The sequence below is a fragment of the Aptenodytes forsteri genome, unplaced genomic scaffold (assembly GCF_000699145.1).
Source record: "Aptenodytes forsteri isolate BGI_AS27 unplaced genomic scaffold, ASM69914v1 Scaffold166, whole genome shotgun sequence".
Classification (NCBI taxonomy): Eukaryota; Metazoa; Chordata; class Aves; order Sphenisciformes; family Spheniscidae; genus Aptenodytes; species Aptenodytes forsteri.
In genome coordinates, this window is record NW_008796110.1 from 9,523,370 (window position 1) to 9,543,466 (window position 20,097).

At 36.3% G+C, this 20,097-nt stretch overlaps 1 protein-coding gene across 1 annotated transcript in view; it reads left to right on the forward strand.

Moving 5' to 3' along the window:
* Nucleotides 1-20,097, forward strand: part of IMMP2L (inner mitochondrial membrane peptidase subunit 2) — a 504,342-nt gene that overhangs the window by 12,256 nt on the left and 471,989 nt on the right. The window contains exons 2-3 of the mRNA XM_009286836.2: nt 840-977; nt 8,361-8,464. Coding sequence (XP_009285111.1) covers nt 843-977; nt 8,361-8,464 — 239 coding nt within the window. The 5' untranslated portion in view covers nt 840-842. The remainder of the gene's footprint in view (nt 1-839; nt 978-8,360; nt 8,465-20,097) is intronic.

Below are 20,097 nucleotides of genomic sequence, written 5' to 3' on the forward strand. Positions count from 1 at the left end.
TGCGGTTTGCCCTCTTGGCTGCCGGGGCACACTGCTGACTCACATTGATCCTGCTGTTGATGACCAGCATCCCCAGATCCCTTTCTGCAGGGCTGCTCGCCAGCTGCTCCTCTCCCAACTTATACTTGTGTCCAGCATTACTCCGTCCCAGGCACAGAATCTGGCATTTGGTCTTGTTAAATTTCATGCCATTGATGATTGCCCAATGCTCCAATCTATCTAGATCCCTCTGCAAGGCCTCCTGTCCCTCAAGAGAGTCAACAGCACCTCCCAGTTTGGTATCATCAGCAAACTTGCTAATGGTGTATTCAACTCCTGCATCCAGATCGTTGATAAATAATATTGAACAGAACTGGCCCTAGAATTGAATCCTGAGGAACACCGCTGGTGACCAGATTTTGGTTGTAAACTCCCAACTGAATGCTCTGTAATTGGTTATTTCAATCTAGTTGATGGGTTTTTTTCAGAAATATATAATTAGATTTTGTCTGGTTATATCAGTTTGCTTCTTGCTTAGCTGAACTGTTATCACTGTCATTTTTAACAAGTACTTCTGCTAGCACAGGATCACAAGAAATGGTCAAATTAGCTAAAGGGTAAATGTCAAGTATCAAGCTCTCTTCTGTAGAGTAGGCTTTTAAATTCTGATGAAGATTTCTGTTCTTTTTCATTCTCATGTACATACTCATTTCTTTTCACTGTGGATATTGGGAGACCCTACAGATAATAGAATTGATGTAGTCTTAACTGCTCCCTGTTGGATTGCCACAATGTTGTTGTTACTTAAAATTTGTTTTATAACAACTTTTTTTTTTTTCCATTTTCTTCCTATTTTTCAGATTATGGCACAGGCTCAAAGTTTGGGGAAGAGATACATTAAAGCCTTTTTTAAAGGTTTCTTCGTTGCTGTTCCGGTAACGGTGACCTTCCTGGATAGAGTTGCCTGTGTAGCAAGGGTGGAAGGAGCATCAATGCAGGTATTGTTGGAAATATCTTTCGTGCATCAGGAAATTAAAAAGTGACTGTCCACTGACAGTAGTAAGGTGGAAAAAAAATCTTTTTCTCAATTGTTATTAAATGACCACATTGTAGTATGGAATAGTTTAATTTCGACTTTGTTAAACAAATACCTTTATGATGTGAAAAGAAAAGCTGCTGAGAACAAAACATGCCAAAATTCTGTCTCAGTAAAAGGAAAATACATACATAACTAGTGATAAAGATATATTTTTTTGGTATCTTCTTAGTCATTTCGAAATAAATATTTCATTTTTGATCACTACCTTTTGTCTCTTGGGGTTGAACTGATGACTTACAAAGAGGCTTTATTAATTTTTAGTAGCTGTATTATAGTAATTGTAAGGCAAAACTGGTTCTTGCTATACTTGCTCTTACTAATGAACAAGTATGGCACCATTTCAGTGAAGAATACTGAAAATGGCATGAACTTAATATTAATTCCTATGCTTATCAGGACATAAGTATCAGTTCACTGTTTTTACTTTATACTGAATTTTTATACAGTCTAAGCAAATAAAAATAAGTAGTCTGTGTAACACTTAGAAGGTAAATATTCATGACGGTGAACAGCTAGTTTGTTTCCTCTGTTACTGGGACATGAAAAATATATGTTGTAATGTAGTCAGACAATTTTTGTATTGTTACTTTGCATTTCAAATCATGTGCACTGCCTATTGCTATGCATCACCACTGATAACTATAATTTATTTGTTCCAATGTTGTAACATTCCAATTAGCAGAGACTAAGGATTTGATTCTCGGAGGCCAAGTCCTCTTTTCGGATTATCTGAGTAACCTCAGAATCTTGAAGAGAGCTTTCACAGCAGCCAAGACCAGCTGCTGGAGTTTGAATTGTGCAGCATTCATGCAGACAAAACTTGGGCTAGAACCTGGGCTTGGCTGATTTGTGTTTAATGCTATAGAAAAGCATGGGATGGGGAGAAGGAAATGGCAAGGTGGCATTGTGCCTTTTATGGCAGTCTGTAATCTGGTGTTTAACCTCTGTCAAGAAACCTCAGCTGGTCTAGAAGGCAGCTCTCGCCTCAAGAACAGGGACCAAAGTGAAATCATTGTACTCCAGTAATTCTACAATCCAAGACCAGAAGTTAGGTGTGACATAAGTTACCTTTGCCCTTTTCATGAATGTTATTCTGAATATCATTGAAGACCAATCAAAGGTAGAAGAATCTCAGGGCTCTCAGTTGCAGAGCCAAAAATTTGCTCTGGAAAGGAGGAGAGGAGTGGGAAACCGGGAAAAACAGTTTCATTCTCTTTTTACTACCTTCAGACAGGAGAAATTCAAATATATAACACAGCATCTATATAAATACAAAATCAGCCAGATGAATACAACTCACCCATTTTCCATCTCCCCATTTTTTGCCTCTGTTGGGATCTAGAGCCACATGCAGCATTCAAGATACAGATGCACCTTGAATTTTATGGTTTTGGTGTTTTTTTGGGGGGGGTTTGTTGGGGTTTTTTTGCTACTAGTGAGCATGACCTGAGCATTTAATTTTTGAGGGTGTCTTTTTTTTTTTTAGCCTTTCATTGTTTGGTCTTTTCTGTCTCTGACAATGTTCTGTTTGACATCCATTCTTGTTTGGATAGTTTTACCTCAGTAGCTAGAAAGAAATTTTCTGGATTTCCCTACTCCACAAGTCTATTGAGCTCCTCTGGTCAAGACCTCAGTTTTATGTTTCCTTTGAAGTCAAAGTCTCAAGTGTTAGGGAGTGCTCTGATATTGCTCTGGAGTGTTGCTTCTTTACTCACTTGAAGGGCATATAGTTAACTGTGGTTTATCCATGGAAGATTTGAAAAACTCTACAGTTATTTGCTCAGGTTTATTCAACCTGACAAAGAAGGATATGCACTCTTCATAGTGGCTAGGGTAAGCAATATATATTCAGTGGATGATTAAGATCTAAGCTCTTCCCTTGATGTGTCTGTTGACAAAACATTCCCTCTGTTGATTGAAGTATGGGTAGCTTGAAAGCTGACATTTCTAATTTTACTGACATCTCAGTGTCTGTAAATTCTCTCTCTGGTTTTATTCTGGACTGTAGCACTGAAATAGAAGTTTCTTTTAAACTTCTACGCCTATGGATGTTTTTCAGACTACAAAAAAAACTTCCTAGTGCTTTTAATACGATACTAATTTCCTTGCCAAGATTTATTAGGCACCTAACTAAGTCTGACAGGGACATAATTATAAGGAATATATCCCTCTCTTGCAGAGTAGCTTGAAGGAGTATTGGTCATTGCGTTGCAATTCTGTCTACTTACTGTGTTCTCTGAAGAGTGATCTATGTTGAATGTATCAGAAAGCTATGGGTATGAGGGAGAGTGAAGTTCAGTCAGCATGTAGTCATATATCCATCAACCGCATGCTTCCAATGATATCTTATTGTCTCAATTTGAAGATATCATGGTATGATTCCCAAGAATTTGTTTGTAATAGACCTCTAAAACATCTAGCTGGCTTTGTGTACTCATCATTGTGGCTCCTGCTGAGCCTTTTCGTGGTTTAACCCCAGCCAGCAACTAAGCCCCACACAGCCGCTCGCTCGCTCCCCCCTGGTGGGATGGGGGGGAGAATCAGAAGGGTAGAAGTGAGAAAACTCGTGGATTGAGATAAAGACCGTTTAATAGGTAAAGCAAAAGCCGCGCATGCAAGCAAAGCAAAACAAGGAATTCATTCACTGCTTCCCGTCAGCCGGCAGGTGTTCAGCCTTCTCCAGGAAAGCAGGGCTCCATCACGCGTAACAGTTATTTGGGAAGACAAGCGCCATCACTCCGAACGTCCCCCCCTTCCTTCTTCTTTCCCCAGCTTTATATGCTGAGCATGATGTCATATGGTATGGAATATCCCTTTGGCCAGTTGGGGTCAGCTGTCCCAGCCGTGTCCCCTCCCAACTCCTTGTGCACCCCCAGCCTACTTGCTGGTGGGGTGGTGTGAGAGGCAGAAAAGGCCTTGACTCTGCGTAAGCACTGCTCAGCAGTAACTAAAACATCCCTGTGTTATCAACACTGTTTCCAGCACAAATCCAAAACACAGCCCCATACTAGCTACTATGAAGATGATTAACTCTATCCCAGCCAAAACCAGCACCAGCCTGAAATTAAAAGTTCTGACAAGAAGCAAGGAATAAATCTCTCTGTGTCATGCTCACTCTCCTACTCTTGCTCTCTGTTGCACTGTCTCTCCCTCCCTCCCCCCTTTCTGTTTTTGTTTTGGACCAGACTTGCTGCTACTTTATAGTTACTGACGATGGTAATACTTTTTGACACCCTGGCAAGCACACTGTATAAAGGTTCTAATGAAAATACAAATTTTCTGATTTATTCCCAGTCAATTAAGACAGACTTCATGCATTTCATTGTCTCAAGCTGATTTTGTGTTTCTACAGTGCTTTCAGCCACCTGCCATAGTTCTTTCACTTGTGCTGACTCCAGTGTATATGCGTATTAACTCTAACCTGTAGGGAATAACAGTGAACTATTGCAATTTATAATTTTAACATCTTTTAAATTGTTTCATTACCTTATTTTTTCTTTCCAAAATTACTGTTTTTTGAATCCTCACGAGGTGTTTTTTGTTGCTTAGGATTTTACAGATTGATGCGCTCATCTAGCATTTTGTTAATAGCGGGTTTCAAGTGAGTTGTAATCTGTTTACAACACTGAATGTGACACAAATAACTGGTAATATGGTTTCTTAATTAGCTGTTGTGGATTTTTTGTGACTCCTCTTGTAATGCTGGATGTATACTTCAACATGTTTGCTATCATATGGACATCTTTTTACATCTTGATATCCATTTGTGGTTTTTTTCCTCGAGTTTCATTGCTCGCCTGGTATTACGAACTCTTCGTACGTAATGATGTGGAAAAGGGAACCCCCCATGGATATATAAATTTGTAAATTCATTAAATCAAATGGACTGTTTTCAAGTGAGATGGAAGATGACAGCGTATGTGCAACTTTATATGCAAGTTCTGTTGCAAACAGTTAAATACCAAGGATTATAGCAAGTAGCCTGACCAGCCATCTCTGACGAAGCATACTTGTTTCAGCAGCAAACATTATTGAATGTTCTATTCCATTATGCATAATAGCAGTTGTAATTATTCTGTGGCAGTTTCTCCTAACTTTATTATTAGGATTACTGTACCTAAGCCTGTGAGCTCATGTGAATATTCTTTCTGTTCCCCAAGCTATAAGCAAATAAGTTGTGACCTTCTGGTATTCACTAGCAGCATAACAACTATCAAGTTAATCATTATTTATAGTAAAAGGGCATGCTTTTACCCTCCTACTTACGGAACCTCATATCCTGTGAGGCTTCATCATATGGCTGGGGATCTCAATTTGCATGCTTTTAGCATTAGATTAGTTAGTAATTGGAAAGAGTGAATGTTTTGTGACTTCTGCACCACAGTTCTAAAGACCTGTGCGTCTCATTTGTAGAAGGCTATTATGCCAAGAACTTGGGCAAACAAATTATAATGCTTCAAGTTAGAGGAAGGAAGAAGCCCCTGTATTATTCTGTTTCTTATAAAAATAAAAAGCTCTTGTGGGCCTATTGGTTGACTACTTTTTCAGAAGCTGTATTTTTGTTTTGCTAGACCTGAGACCTTACTACTAGTAAAAATGTCATGGGGAATAAGTTGTCTCTGAACACACTGCATTAAATTCCTTCTATACTTTTTGTTGTGGAATCACAATTTATGTTACTTACCTTAAAGAAAGACTTGCTGAAGGATTTAGGTGATTTTTTTTATGGAAAACTGTAATTGTTGATGTAAAATGAAAGTTGTCTCTTTCTAGTTTTCCTTACCTTTTCTTCTACCAAAATAGTATTTTTGTCTGTGCATTTTGAATATGTCAGGTTTTTTTGTGGAAAAGAAAAAAAATATTCTACATTGTCATATATCTCTGAAACATAACTCTAATGTGTAATGAGTTGGATATTCACCCTGTAGGTCAAAACCACATGAGCAGTGTATTGTTAAAAATAGCAAGCAATGTAGTATTACATTTAGAGTGCTTTAAGTTAAAAAGATAGCGCAGTATCTAAATGTATTTAAACTCTAAAGCATTTCCTTTGTTTAAATACAGAAGACAGTAGGAATCAACTGGGATAATGCAACTAGGGCAATACTGTAACTACCTGGTGTATTTCTTTGTAAGATGAAGTTGATATAGGTACAGTTGTAAGGAAAAGTTTGTGAACACTCATGTAAATATTTTCTAAGTATCAGCTGTGAAATACATTATCTCTTGGAGCAATGGGTTTAAAATTTCCATTTGTTTTGACCTTCTCTTTCGGCCCTTCAAGGTAGATACTTTTGAGTACCAAGCAGTTTACTTTGTGAGAATATACCATATGTATGATTCCCATTTTGTAAGATCTGCTTCTTTGCCTAATGTCTAGTACCATTCTTAGCTTCTGGCCCATATGTGCCTGCATTTGGTAAAATGAGTATGACGGTGAATTGTTTGTGAATTTGTAGCTAAAGAATTTGTACGTAAAGATAGTATCCTTTGGTGGAAGATGCTGTGAAGGTGGAAAATCATTCTGGAAAATCCTGATTTAAAAAAAAAAATAAAATCTTCTCATTAGCTTCTAGTTTTCATTTATCTGGCTCTTGCAATGCATAGACTCAGTAAATAAAATAACGATGAGTGTTAATGTACTTATAGGTTAGACTTGGACCATATTTCTGTGGATTTGAATGTGATCTGCTTTGATCTGCAGACTTACTTGACTAGAAATTTGCCCTATAGTCCACAGCTCAAAATGTAACTAGCCTTGTTTGCTGTTTAGCTGAACATATTGTGTCATTTCCCTCCCCCCACCCCTATTTATTCTTTTGAACTATCATATTCCATACTGTTCATGTGAATTACACCTACTCAGGACCGCAACACATTGCTTTAAAAAGCTGGTTTTCCACAAGTCCCATTTGAAAAAGGTCTTTATCAACTGATCTGGCTAGCAAAGAAAAGATGATTGAGGAAACTGTAGTAAAGAGAAATCAGCACTTCTAAATAACTTTTAAAAATAAATACTAAGTATCCATCCCTGTTTGGGAGCATAGTTTTACTGAATAAATATACAATGAAATTTAACACTCTGTAATTACTTGTGTTGAGAACAGTTGATTTCAGTCCTATACCCAGATTGGTTTGCTCATCAAAGGTACAATCAGTCTGGGGAGGGGAATCTCGGAAGTGAATGTCTGGTTGGACATTGAGGGACAAGTTATACAGTAAAGTGAACACTGACAACCTCTTCTACAAAAAATCAAATTTTAGCAAATATTGCAGCTATCATACTTATAAATGAGGGGGCTGCCTGGTCTCAATGCTCTGCTTTATTAAATAAGTCACCTAACTCTAGAGTCTAGATTAGAGGTCATCTGCTGGCCAACTTGGAGATACCGTAATTGTATTTGAAGAGTCTGAAAAAGCTTATTGAGAAATAAACTATCAAAAGACTTTAGTCTGGATTACTCTTAAATACTTTCTGTCTAATAAAAGGAGTATTTGTATTGAAATAATGCCTGCAAAAACCAACGAAGACAGTACTGTGATGGGCTACTTCCTTCCTCTACCGTTTCTGATGCGTTAACTCAGAGCCAGCATTAACCAGGTACCCTGGTTTTGTACCACGTCACACAAAATAGTTATGTACGGTTCTGTGTACCTCCTAATACTAATTAATTACTTGTTTTTTTTAGTGTTGAGGTTAGTGAACAGTCTCATTTCACTGTATGGTTCTGTGAGAGTTCATTCTTCTTTGTATCCTGTATGGAAGGCCCACAATTACTGGCAGTGTCAGTATGTGCTATAGGTGTAGGGTTTGTTTTTTCCCTTTGCAAAGAGTGCTGAGATTAGTATTGTTACAAGTATGTATTTCATTTTTAGTGCATTATGCTTGTATGTAAGCGGTAAGATGCTTGCAGAAAGTTTGCTTTTTCTGGGAATTAGTGTTCTTCGTTCTCCTTTGTTTTTAATATTAAATGATGTGCAGTAAAGGCAATCTTTTCTTTTCATCAGGCTTGTCATAAGTATGTATCCTGTGTGATTTAATTTGCATGCAGTAGTGTATTGAAAGATGTGAACTGCAGGTTGCCATAAATTAATGACATATAACATAGCATTTAATAAAGAAATATATTTCCCAGAATACAACAGATTCTTGGTCCTCTTACAGTAAGTGGGTACATTTTTTCTGATTTTAATGTATTTCACCTGTTGGAATGAGAGTTAGGTGGAAGATTCGTAAAGGAAATGTAGATCTAAAGCTGGTTTTTTCCCCCCCCTCTCTCAGCCTTCTTTGAATCCTGGGGGAAGACAAGCGTCTGATGTAGGGCTTTTAAACCACTGGAGCATTCGAAATTACGATGTACAACGTGGGGACATTGTGTCATTGGTGTAAGTAATTTTGCATACATTTCAATACATGCTTATATAAATGTTAAACCATCGGTATTTAATATGTAATCTAGACTACTGTAAGTATATATATGAACAAGGAACATAAAATTTTTAATAATGCATTATTGTTATTCCTATAATCAGTTTTCAGAACTCAGATGTTCAAAGAATGCATTACCAAGTTTTTAAAAAGAACAGAGAAAAAAGAGCTGTGAGATAAAGAGAGAAAATAGATACAACATTATGTGGCTTAATGGAGTATGCTTTTTAAGTTGTTTGGCTATGCACTCATATTTGTGAGAAAAATAGTGTTTCTTTATTAATTAATACTAACTTTTTTTTTCCTTGGAGAAATCTGGCTACTGAATAAAATTTTAAATAAGATCACAAGAATTCCACCATCTCCATAAAGGGCAAATATAGCAAAAAAAAAAAAAAAAGTTTTACAATTATAATGGGAGGGTCTATATGTCAAGCCAAAAGGTGGCAGTGTTTCGCTGTTGAAAATACTCAAGACTAACAGAGGACAGAAACTCCATTTCAGCCTTAATGTAATATAGAAATGGAATGTCAAAGTGTGCATAACTGACACAATGATATAATACATACTCATACTACATGCTTGGATAGTTTAAGCTTAAGGTTTTAGTTTTGTAAGTGAAGTGCACAATATGTAGATTATAACAGAACTGTCTTTGGAAGCTATATTATCTGGCTTCCTTTTTGTCATATATCTTTTCTAATTGTCCCATTTTTTTGCCTACCTCTTCACTGTAGTGGTAATTTGTAAGACAATTTTCACTACCAGCTCTTAAAGCAAACTCTTTCATGTAGTCTTCCTTTGTTAGAAACTTAAAATTTACTTTACAGTCTGTCTTATTGTCTGGCATGTAAGATTTTCTGTAAATGGTCTAGCTACAAATATGAATTTATTCACGTTTGCAACACCTAATATTGCAAAAGGATTCTAATTTCAGGTCACTTAATGACTGCTTGTAAAACTTGATTCTGCCTGTGCGTGCATCCCTCTGCCCAAGTCATACTCTGGTGATTGTTTAAAACAGTGAATGTAACTGATTACTCATTAATAGACTGAACAGAAGATGAGCATGTTGTCTGATCAGAAAAAAAAAATAATAGTTTCATTCTTGTTATACTTCTTGAAGGTTTGTGGTACCATCTGAGCCATCTGCATTGATTGCTTTCACTTTGCTGTATGTTTGGGCATGATAACTAATATTTTAGATGCTGTGGGGTTTTTGTATGTTTTGAAAAAATTGCCTATTATTGGTGGAGCTTATGTACCTCCACATGGAGGAAGTCACTTTGTATTTATGCATTGTACTGAGGTTTTTCTTAATCTTTGGGGAAGTACACTGAATAATCAGACTAGAGAATTCAAAAAGCACTTTAAGAGCAATACAAAGGAAGTTAAACAATGTAAAAATAATCTATTGAATAGTTTTGATATGAAAATATTGAAGGATATTTTATATATCAGTAACAGCTTTTAAGTTGTTAAGTACTTCATGATACGTGTTTGTTAGCAGCTTTGGCCTACTAGCTTATTGTAATGTAAAGATTTTAATTGTGTTGTAAAGGCTTGCAGGATATAGTATCTGGATGTGATTTTGTACCCACGTGAGTTGTTTGAGACTTAACTTTTGGTACACGAGGCTTTTATTGTGTAAACAGGTTAATATTTTTATCCTTTTCATTTCGATTGTTTACCTATGATTTCTATAACTCACTAGTGAATAGATACCCTGTGTATAACCATGAATTTTACTCGGTGGTCCTCGGAGGATTTGGCTGATTTAGGCAAGGCATGAACAGGGAAGGCCAGTCTCCCATCGACTGCTGTTTTTTCTGTTCCTGTCAGAAATTCAGATGAGAAAGTGTTGGTGTGACTGAGATAGGCAGATGGATATGTAAACCTTCTTTCATATCCTACTTGGCTGCTTAACATTTATCCACTGTCTCCTCTTTGCCAAGTCATAGTAGAGATAGCTACGAGGTTGTGGGAGGGTGGTATTTTGCAGAACAAGAGCTGAGGTCAAATACTCATTCATGGCAGCTTGACCAGGGCCATCTAAGCTCTTTGCTTTCTTCATACCATCAGAAATACTATGTCATTCTGGATGGGTGCTGTTTCTATCAACTCTTAAAAGGGATTGTTGAAATCCCAACTGGCAAAGTCCAGTGTAAATAGATGGCCAACAGCCAAACCTTGGAGCGAAGAGATGAGTTAGTCTCCGTGGCTGTGGATGCCCCAAGAGAGGATCAATCAGCCTGTGATTATGCTTGTGATACTGGTTGCAGATCCAAAAGTTTTTCCTCTTACCATCCAATCTAGTTCTAGATGAAATACAGATTTTTGTTATTTGGTGACTTTGATTACAAATGAGCGCCCTGTCCCCAAGCACTTGGTGGAGTTTATGCTTGGTTAAGGTACTAAATGAAGACTGCACATTTATGGAAACGTGTGTCGTGTCTCTGTCATCCCTGCCTTTGCATCTGATGTAGATGTAACTATGCATCACATCACAGCTGTGAAATTAGCCACTGCGTGTGCACACGTGCATATAGCTGGTTTTAGACATAATATTTAGAATGGCATTAGTCCTTAAAAGTATAAAATTAGGCTCAGATAAAATGAATGGAGAGAATAAGTTGGTAGTAAAGAATGATTTGTTTACCTGCAGTTTGGTGTCTTACAAATAGTTAAATCTTACCTCAGCTTTTTAGACGATGTTTTAAGTCAATGTTTTTCCTTTTAGCTTGAGCTCATCCTTATTGATACCAGAATTGAGGGCTCTATGTTACATGTTATAACTTTTGAACTCACAATTTTAAGTTGATTCAGAACTAAGGAAATTAATATCCTTAATTTGATCACTTGCTTGAGTGCTTAATTTAGAGACTGCTATATTACTGGGACTTAATAAATTAAAAATCAAAACAGGAATATTTTTTCAATAAATTAAATAATTTCCAGTATTACGTGTTCCAGAACACTACCTCTGCATCTCTTAAACAGATGCAAAAAAAGTGTATTATTTTCTTTGTTTTGGAAATGCATTTATTTATTTTCAAAGAGACAACGTAGCCATATAGGACAGGAGGTCATCTTTAAAAGATAAATGGATGCGTATTTTTGCCAGACGGACCCTGATCTTTCAATAACTTCTGTGGTGAAACAGGTCTTTTGTTTTGTAAGAGCTCTGCTGAGGTAGATCCCAACAGTTACGTAGAACTTTATCAGATATTGCAGAATGAGTTATAGCATGAGTGGGCTTCTCCCAGGTGGTTTTACTGTGTAAAATTTGAATGCCAACAGCATTGTAGTAGCAGCAGCAGTATGCATCACAGTGTGGGCTGTACAGCTCATGCAGGTCCTTAGAAATATATGCTGCAACTGCGCTTCCTGGTACTAATGGAGATAGTGCTCTTCTATTGCGTATTAATGGACATTTTTGCCAACTTACCTGTACGTAATTTGGTTTCTACTGTGTACAAATGGAGGCGTTGTAAAAAGATGTTGCCAAAGAGTGACTTATAGCTGTAGAATTAATTTTGCTTGTCTCTGCTGAAAACCTTATATCCTGAATGTAAAATCTTGCCCTCTTCTTATTCCAAAATTCCTGTCTTAATGTAGAAAAAAGTTGTTGCAACATGTAGAAGATTGCAAAATCAGTGTCTGTATGTTGTATGAATATTTTATCGATATGACAAAATTTAAGTAAGCTTTTGAAATGAAGACACAACAGTATTAATTCAGACATTGAAAATGTTTTTTTAGGTAAATAAAAGTGTGGTCTTGTTCTTTACTTGGTTAATAGGTTTTTAACAAAGGAGTTAACAATGACTGCAGTATAAATAGGGTGGTTAGATTTTGAACGATGAAATTTCAAGGCTGTAAATATTCACAGATACTAATTTTAGCCTTTGGAAGTTATGTTACTTCTGTAACAGAGAGAACACCTTCTCCAAGGTGTGACTGAGAGCGGGAACCTACTTGCTGGGTAGGTTGCCAGGTGTCTCTCCATTTATAATTTAGAATGTGTGCTTATGTGTTAAATAAAAATAGCTATGCTGATGTAATCTGGAAAAAGGTTGAGAACCAATGCTGTTTGTTCTGTACATTCTGAATGGCAACATGCTTCTAAAGTTTTGAACTATAATAGCTAAGTGAAAATGGGCAGTGTATTTAAAAACATGTTTTTAAAGGTCAGCTATAATAATGAAATAAATGTATATTTTGTCAGCTTCTTGTGAGTTCTTATATAGAAGCATAATTGCTTTAAGTACAAAACCAACTTTTTACATAGAAAATTCCTTGACATTTAAAAAAAGCTTACTTCCTATCTCCTATCCTGATGAAGGATATTAAGTAGCTTCTGTCACTGCTTCCTCTGACTGTAAGATTATGTTCAGGCCTTTTGGCAAACTCCCTTACTTTTGGTAACTGCTAAGTATTTTTGTGTAAGGTTGTGTGTGTTTGAGCTCTGAAAAATCCGGTGCAAATCAACATTCTGGATGAAGAATCAAAGTACTGTGCGTGAAGTTGTCTCTGTGGCTGTGTCCCTCACTGAAATCTGTTCAGAAATGAGAATTGGAAAAGGTAGTTGCCGTGATGATTTTATGTGATGGTTCAACAAGTTTCAGCCTATTCACACAAATCTGAATAATCCAAATTTTGAAGGAATGTGGTCCTGTTCAGCTGATGGAAACAAAAGAGTTCTCAAATGGTGCAAAGTGAATACATACTATACATGAAACATCACTGATTGGAATTTCATTCATAAGACTAGCCTAGTAAAATAAAAATCGGTAAGAAGGTACTTATTGAAGGAACTGCCTTGAATTTGAATCAGTAGTTGTAATTATGAAAAGACTTTCTACTAAATTCTGATAGATGTAACATGAATGGATTTTTAATGGTTCTTGCGTTATTTTTAAGAAAGCTTCTTTCTGACTAAAATACTGAACAACCTTTTACGAATACCTCTGCTTGACCTTCTTAAGTCTTCCAATTTCTATTCTATTTTTGTTTGTACTTGGGTCCCTGTACCAAGTCATCTGTCTTCTGGCAGGTAGGACACTGCAAAGGAGGTTGTGCTGACATAGAAGCTAAGTAATCACTTTACTTTCTGTGCCTCAGTGACCTCAGAAAATCTTTTCCTATTCTGTTCTTTTAGCTGGGAAAAAAACCCCTCATGTCTTTTCCTGATAAAAAATCAAATATGTAATTCTACTTTTATTATCTGTGTTACAATCTATTCTTAGAGTAGATACCATACTATATATGAGTGTGTTAATACTGCTAGTGAAAGAAAGACTTGCATCTTGTATTTATAAAGTAAGTAAAATCCATTTTCTAAATAAAGTTTTCAGATACCATACACGATCCCTGGTTTTATTATGAAGTGCTCAATGTGGCTTTAAGTAGGCAATTATTGTAGTATTGTAGAAACTGAGCAGTTGTGGAGGAAAGAAGTTGTAGTTAAAGTTATGGTTACTTAATTTAAAGTCTGTGGATATGAGTAGGAAGTTTACAAGATTTGGTTGCAAGAATCATTGCTGGAGAGAGTCTGACTAGAATCTTTTGGCCAAAAAGGATCATATATGGATGTTATGGCTTACAAATTCATTAGTGGTCAAATTGCAATTTGGAGAATTAAAAATAAATATATTTTCTTTTCTAAAAAGTTAACGATGTGGAAGTCAATTAGATGGCCTGGGCCATTTGTGAAGGAGGTTGATCGGGAAGACTACTGTATTTTTGTAAGTGGTGCCAGTGAGAACTTCATATTCTGGTTGATACTGTTTTTGTTGGCCTAATGATAGTACCTTGCTACTGAATTAAAAAACAAATTGTTGCTTGTTGCATATTTATTAGAGTATCCATTAGAATACTACATTGCAAGTTTAATAAAAACCACTACATTGATTACTGAGTTAAGCTGATTGGACAAAAGTGAACATTAAGCTTACATACATTAAGCTAACATAAACCAGAATGTGGCCAACTGGTATTTAAAAAAGAAGAAATTGTCATTCTATCACAGCACCGTATGTCAGATAAAATTATTAAATTGAAATAATATAAAGTACATCAGGTACTTAATAGGATACAAGTGGATGTGGAACCTTGCTATAAGATCAGTAATTTTGGCTCTAAAAGCAAATGTTGAGATTTAATAACAGGAGACTGTTACCTGAATCAGTTTTTTTATTCTAGTTAGCATCCCTTGAATAAATTTATGGACATCAGTGTGGTTGTCAGAAATTCTCTTTAAAATGTGCATCCTATTAGTTAGAAAATGGTTTAAACTTAATAATGGCTATTCATAAGATAATTCCATCAGTTCTCATCTGAGGTATTGTTCTTACAGTGGCTGAAGGGTACAACTTGGAAAAACTATGAATCACTACTACCGTCTCTTTTGCTGTTGGTTTTGTTTTGGGGATTTTTTTCTGCATATAGTCTTTGCTTTTCATTTAAAATGCAGCATTGAGGGACTTGACAAAAATAATTAAAATCAGATGCACAGTCTGTGATATTTAGTTGAATTTACTGCTGAGATAAGTAGCATAAAATTTCACTAAGACATATTCTAGTGAAAGTGGAGGGAAATTACGATCTTGCCAACCTCAGCACCAATTCAATAGCATCAAGATTAAAGCTGTTTTGTACTGGATCATCTACTGATCAGTACTCCGTGTTTTAAGTATTTTGCTTCTTGGCCCATCTGTATTTACACTGGAATAACTGCGAGTTATGGTTATGTTGCAACTCAGCCAGATTAAGATGTGAATAATAAAAACAAGTTACATTTGAAGTTTTGTCCATATGTATATATGTTTGATTCTTTGGAAAGCAAGAAAGATGGGAGAAAAACTGGTTCTGCTGTGATGTTTAAATTGTAAGATGATCAGATAAGGTGTTAGCAGCTAATTAATCCGTAAGGAGGACCTATGTTCTGCTGAAGGAGGACTGTTAACAGCAATTTTCAATCTCAAAATTAATTTATTTTTTCATTCGATTCATTTATTTTTACTTCACTTTTTAGTGATCAGGCATATGAAGAAGAGAAGGGGGAAAAACCTATTCTAACAAATGAAATAACTTTTACCTGCCTCTATTCAATAGAAAAGGGAACAGCATAGAATAGGTTTTTCTACTGTTCTTGATGATGGGCAGTCATAGTATTTTGGAGATCCTGGGTCTAAGTGGACAGCTGCTTGAAATATTGCAGAAATTACAGCCATGATTTGATTGGCTGGAAAGCTGTCTCTGATCCTGTAACTCTCTGCCTTACAGTGTGATGGCTGACTGCCCTGCGAAGGTCACGTTGAGCAAAAGGAGCTTGAAACCTGCCGTGGTTTAGAAAAATGTCACTTTTACCTTTTGAAATATCTATAATTTAGATGCTAGGAACTTGCTTTGCTTTCAGCAGAATCTGGTGATATAAATGCTTGCTGCGATGTATGTACAGAAAGGTAACAGTATATTTTTCCTAAAGTTTTTTTTTTCTTTAACCTTAAGAAAATTTGACAACTCTGATAGGGAAATATTTGATATATTTTTTCTCAGTACATTTCCAACTGCTGAGAAGTATTTACTGGTTATTTATGACTGGCATTGCTTGTAGGTACCTAGAGCTAGGAAAAGTTTTACAAGTCAGTGAAATAGTCTACACAATCTCATTGCTGGAAGAGGCAGGAAATATGATCGTTTCAGCAACTAACGGGGAATTCCAATGCTCATTCTCTATAGGGTATTCAGATTAGACACCTCCTTCTTAGGTAAATTCAGAGGGTATTCAGTTAGACACCTCCTTCTTAGGTAAATTCAGACTGAACATCTGTGATGGTTTTGGATAAAAAAAAGTCGTCGGTATTCATAAGGCACAAAAATATCAAGTGTATTTTTGATTATGATAGGTATAGATGGACCATAATTTTTGAATGTGTACTCAATCTGCTGAACAGATAGCTCAAAGCTTTAGAAGATTGTTAAACTGAAAGTAAACTGATAGTTTGTTGAAAGTAAAGTAATTTCTTTCCCTTGAAGGTAAAGGACTTGTGAGGAAGCCAATGCCCCAACTATGATTCGTAAAGAAGATACGTATCGAAGTACTTAAACTTAGGTTCCACTGAACTGATGAAATGCTGAGTGAAATTGGTGAAATACTGGATTCAGTTTAAGATAAACTTCTTACTGGATTAAGATCTTACCTTTCGTATTGCTTTACTTGAATCCTGAATGATTCAAGAGTAATACACATTTTGTGTCTAAAGATGCTGTATCAACTTCTATTATGAAGTTGTTGTTCTATACTTAGAAAGAGAGGGAGTAATGAAAAATCTTTTTTGTAGAACAACTCTGGAGATCAGCTTACCCTTTCTTCTCCATATGAAAACATTCTCTTTCAAAGATACCAGGTTCCTTAACATCAAGGCTTGCATATTCCAATGCTAAGTTCTGTTACTTGCAATAGTATGAAAGCTTTAACAGAGAAATGTACGTAGGATGTTGTAATATGATTCAGCAATGCTTGAAACCTAGAATGCAGTAATTTTTCTTAAGCGATGAAGCTTGATAATTTTTATTTTATTTATTTTTGAAGTCCTGGACATAAGCTATTAAACAAATGAAATTGGTTCTGTAGGTTTTGAGTACGCAAAAAGATATCTAAATACATTTTAGCCTTTTGTGCAGTTAGGCTGCTTTTATTTTGTGTACAATCTGGGAAATACTGAGGTGATATTTTATTATACGGGATATTTCATACAGTGTGTTCTTGGACAAATTACAGTTTAAATACAGCCGCAGCTGACTTCATATCTTTTAGTAATAACTTTCCCTAAGCCAGTTTAGTCAGTTGTATTATGAGCAACCATAAATATTAACTGCAGAATGTTACTTCTAGGAATCTTTCAATGAACTATACATATGCTGACAAAGTGAATTCTGCTTACACATCAAAAATATTTATTTCCAGTCTAATTGATGAAGTTGGAAGAAAAACCATGGGTCTTGACCTGTGCTGAGTATATTGTGGACATGAATATTTTTGCATGTAATAAGCAGAGTCTTGGCCTTGTTTTCTGTTTTTTCAGCCTGTTAGCAAAGGCAAAAACAAGGGAATGGCAAATTATCAGGTTTAAAATGATAATTAACCTTATCATCACTGTATTTTCTAGGGAAATTATATTAGGCTGTATTCATGAATGTAACATTAGTTTTTTATGTGCAATCAGCTGCTCCTGGAAAGTGCAATTGAACAAAATTTAGCTTTAAATACATGCATATATATTTGTTCAGCTGAGAGGGGACCTTACTGCTGTTGTCAACTGTCTATCTGTTGATTAGCTACATAGAAATGGAGTCAAACTCTTCTCAGAGGTGCACAGCAAAGGGACGAGAGACAGTGGTCACAATTGCACCAAGGGGCATTCTGACCAGATAAAAGGAAAAAAATGCACAATTAGAATGGCTAGCCAGAGAGACACTGAAACCTCCATCCTTGGAGGTATCCAAAACATGACTAGCCAAAGCCCAAACACCCTGCTCTAGCTTTGCAGTTGTGTCTGTTCTGGCCAGCAGTTGAAGTGGATGACTCCCAGAGGTCCCTTCCAACCTGAATTATTCTGTTTGTCTACTTCAAATGGAATTTCAGCAATGGAACTGTTAAGATATGAGACATAATTGCTATACCCCTTCAAAGTTACAAGTCAACATTACCAGTTAGTGTTTAGAGTATGCATTATGCTGGTTTTAATTTGTTTTCTAGCACAGAAGTGGAGTTTCTAAAAACCTCTTATTCTGTAGATGTGGTTGTGATATTTGTCTTACAACAGCTTCTAAAAGACCCAGTCATGCATTGGAAGCCTCTTGCGTTAATAGCTGAACGTACAGAGAATGGTGAGATTGCATTTGGGTTTTATAACTAGACTGTAAATTCTGTAAAGCAGAAACAATAAGTAGATTCAGGCAGATGTGTATGGTGAAACAATCAGTGGGGTGGGTGGCAGTCTGCATGCAGACAGCTGAACATTGGGCCATGGTTAACATACAGTAAAGGGAACTGCTGTGCAAATGTATGTGGAGAGCAGTTCCCAAGTGTGAAGAGAAGCCTGGAAAAGTACACAAGTAATTGTTTGCTCACCTGTTAAATTTTCAAGTAAGTCTGACCGGATTCGTTCATAAGGGACAGGGTCAACATTTTGACTGTAAATCGGAGAGAAATGTGTCAGGAATAAAGTATAAAAGAAGCCTAAAATGAAGGCAAAAGAATTAATATGATAGAAACTGAAAGCAAAGAGAGGCTTACCTACAAATTTTAGTATCCTGGCTGTAATTTAATGACTTGATGTAGGAAGAATCTACAAGAATCTTTTTTATTTATTTCATAAATAGAACTTAAATTGATTCGAATGTGACCTGTCTCCTCTGCCAATATGGAGCAGAACTATCTGGCCTGCTACTCTCTAGCCACTCAGCTCAGATTTTCCCTGGTAGTGTAGGTATCTTCTTTTATGGCTATCTTTGTGAAATGTAAAAAAGTAGTATATAGAGAGAAATTTGGACTAGGGAAAAAGGTAGAGGTAAAAACTTAAAATTATACTTCACTTAAAACCAAGATCCATAACATAATGCCATTTAGGGTTTCAGTAATTAATAGTGTATCACTGAAGGCCAAAAAGAGATACCTAGTGAGCATATTTCTTGTGTTATGTGTTGCTTTATATGTTTGCTTTAAGGGACAAATTAGTGGCATTCTCAGAACAATAACTTTGATGTTTCAAGAACTAGGGCAACTGTAATGAGAGAAGTGTGGTCTTGTCATATAAAGGGAAATATATCGTCAGCAAGCAAAAGATAATAGCATCCTGTACACCCAGAAGGCCTGCTGTGATGTTTGCGTCTGCATAAGATCCCCTTCGCCCTCAGAACAGTCTATTTTTAAACTGGTGCTGAGTTTGACCTTAGTAAAGAGATACTGTTGGAAGATATTTTAAATGCGCGATCATGCAGAGTGTGTTCTTCAGTCCTGTAGGACACTGACAGTAGTATTTTTTCTACAGCAGATTTGTATTAGTTTACACTTTCCTTGAGTTCAAAGGCTTATCTGTTTAACATTAAAGGGGAAAACTTAATTACAAATTATATTCCATATCCTTAATTGGTAATAGCTTAGCTGAATCCATGAGACAGAATTAGAGACAGAATTAGAGACTTAGGTTCATTGTTCCAAACAGCTTATGACGAGATGGTTTCAGATTTCTGATTAAAATAGGAATAGCTTCCATAAAACATGAAATGCTGACTTTGTTGTTAACTACATTTTCCTCACTGTGAGCTGTGATTTCTTTGTAAAACTTGTGAAGAATATAGATTGTTCTAGGTCAGTATAACCACTACTTCATAGGAACAGCATGCACACCTTTGAGAATTGAAGGGGGCTGTTGGTATAGTTTGACATACGTTTATTGTGGACCTGGACAGGCTGGATCGATGGGCCTGACCCGGAGTGCCCAGGTGGCCGAGAAGTCCAATGGCATCCTGGCCTGTATCAGAAATAGTGTGGCCAGCAGGAGTAGGGAAGTGATGGTGCCCC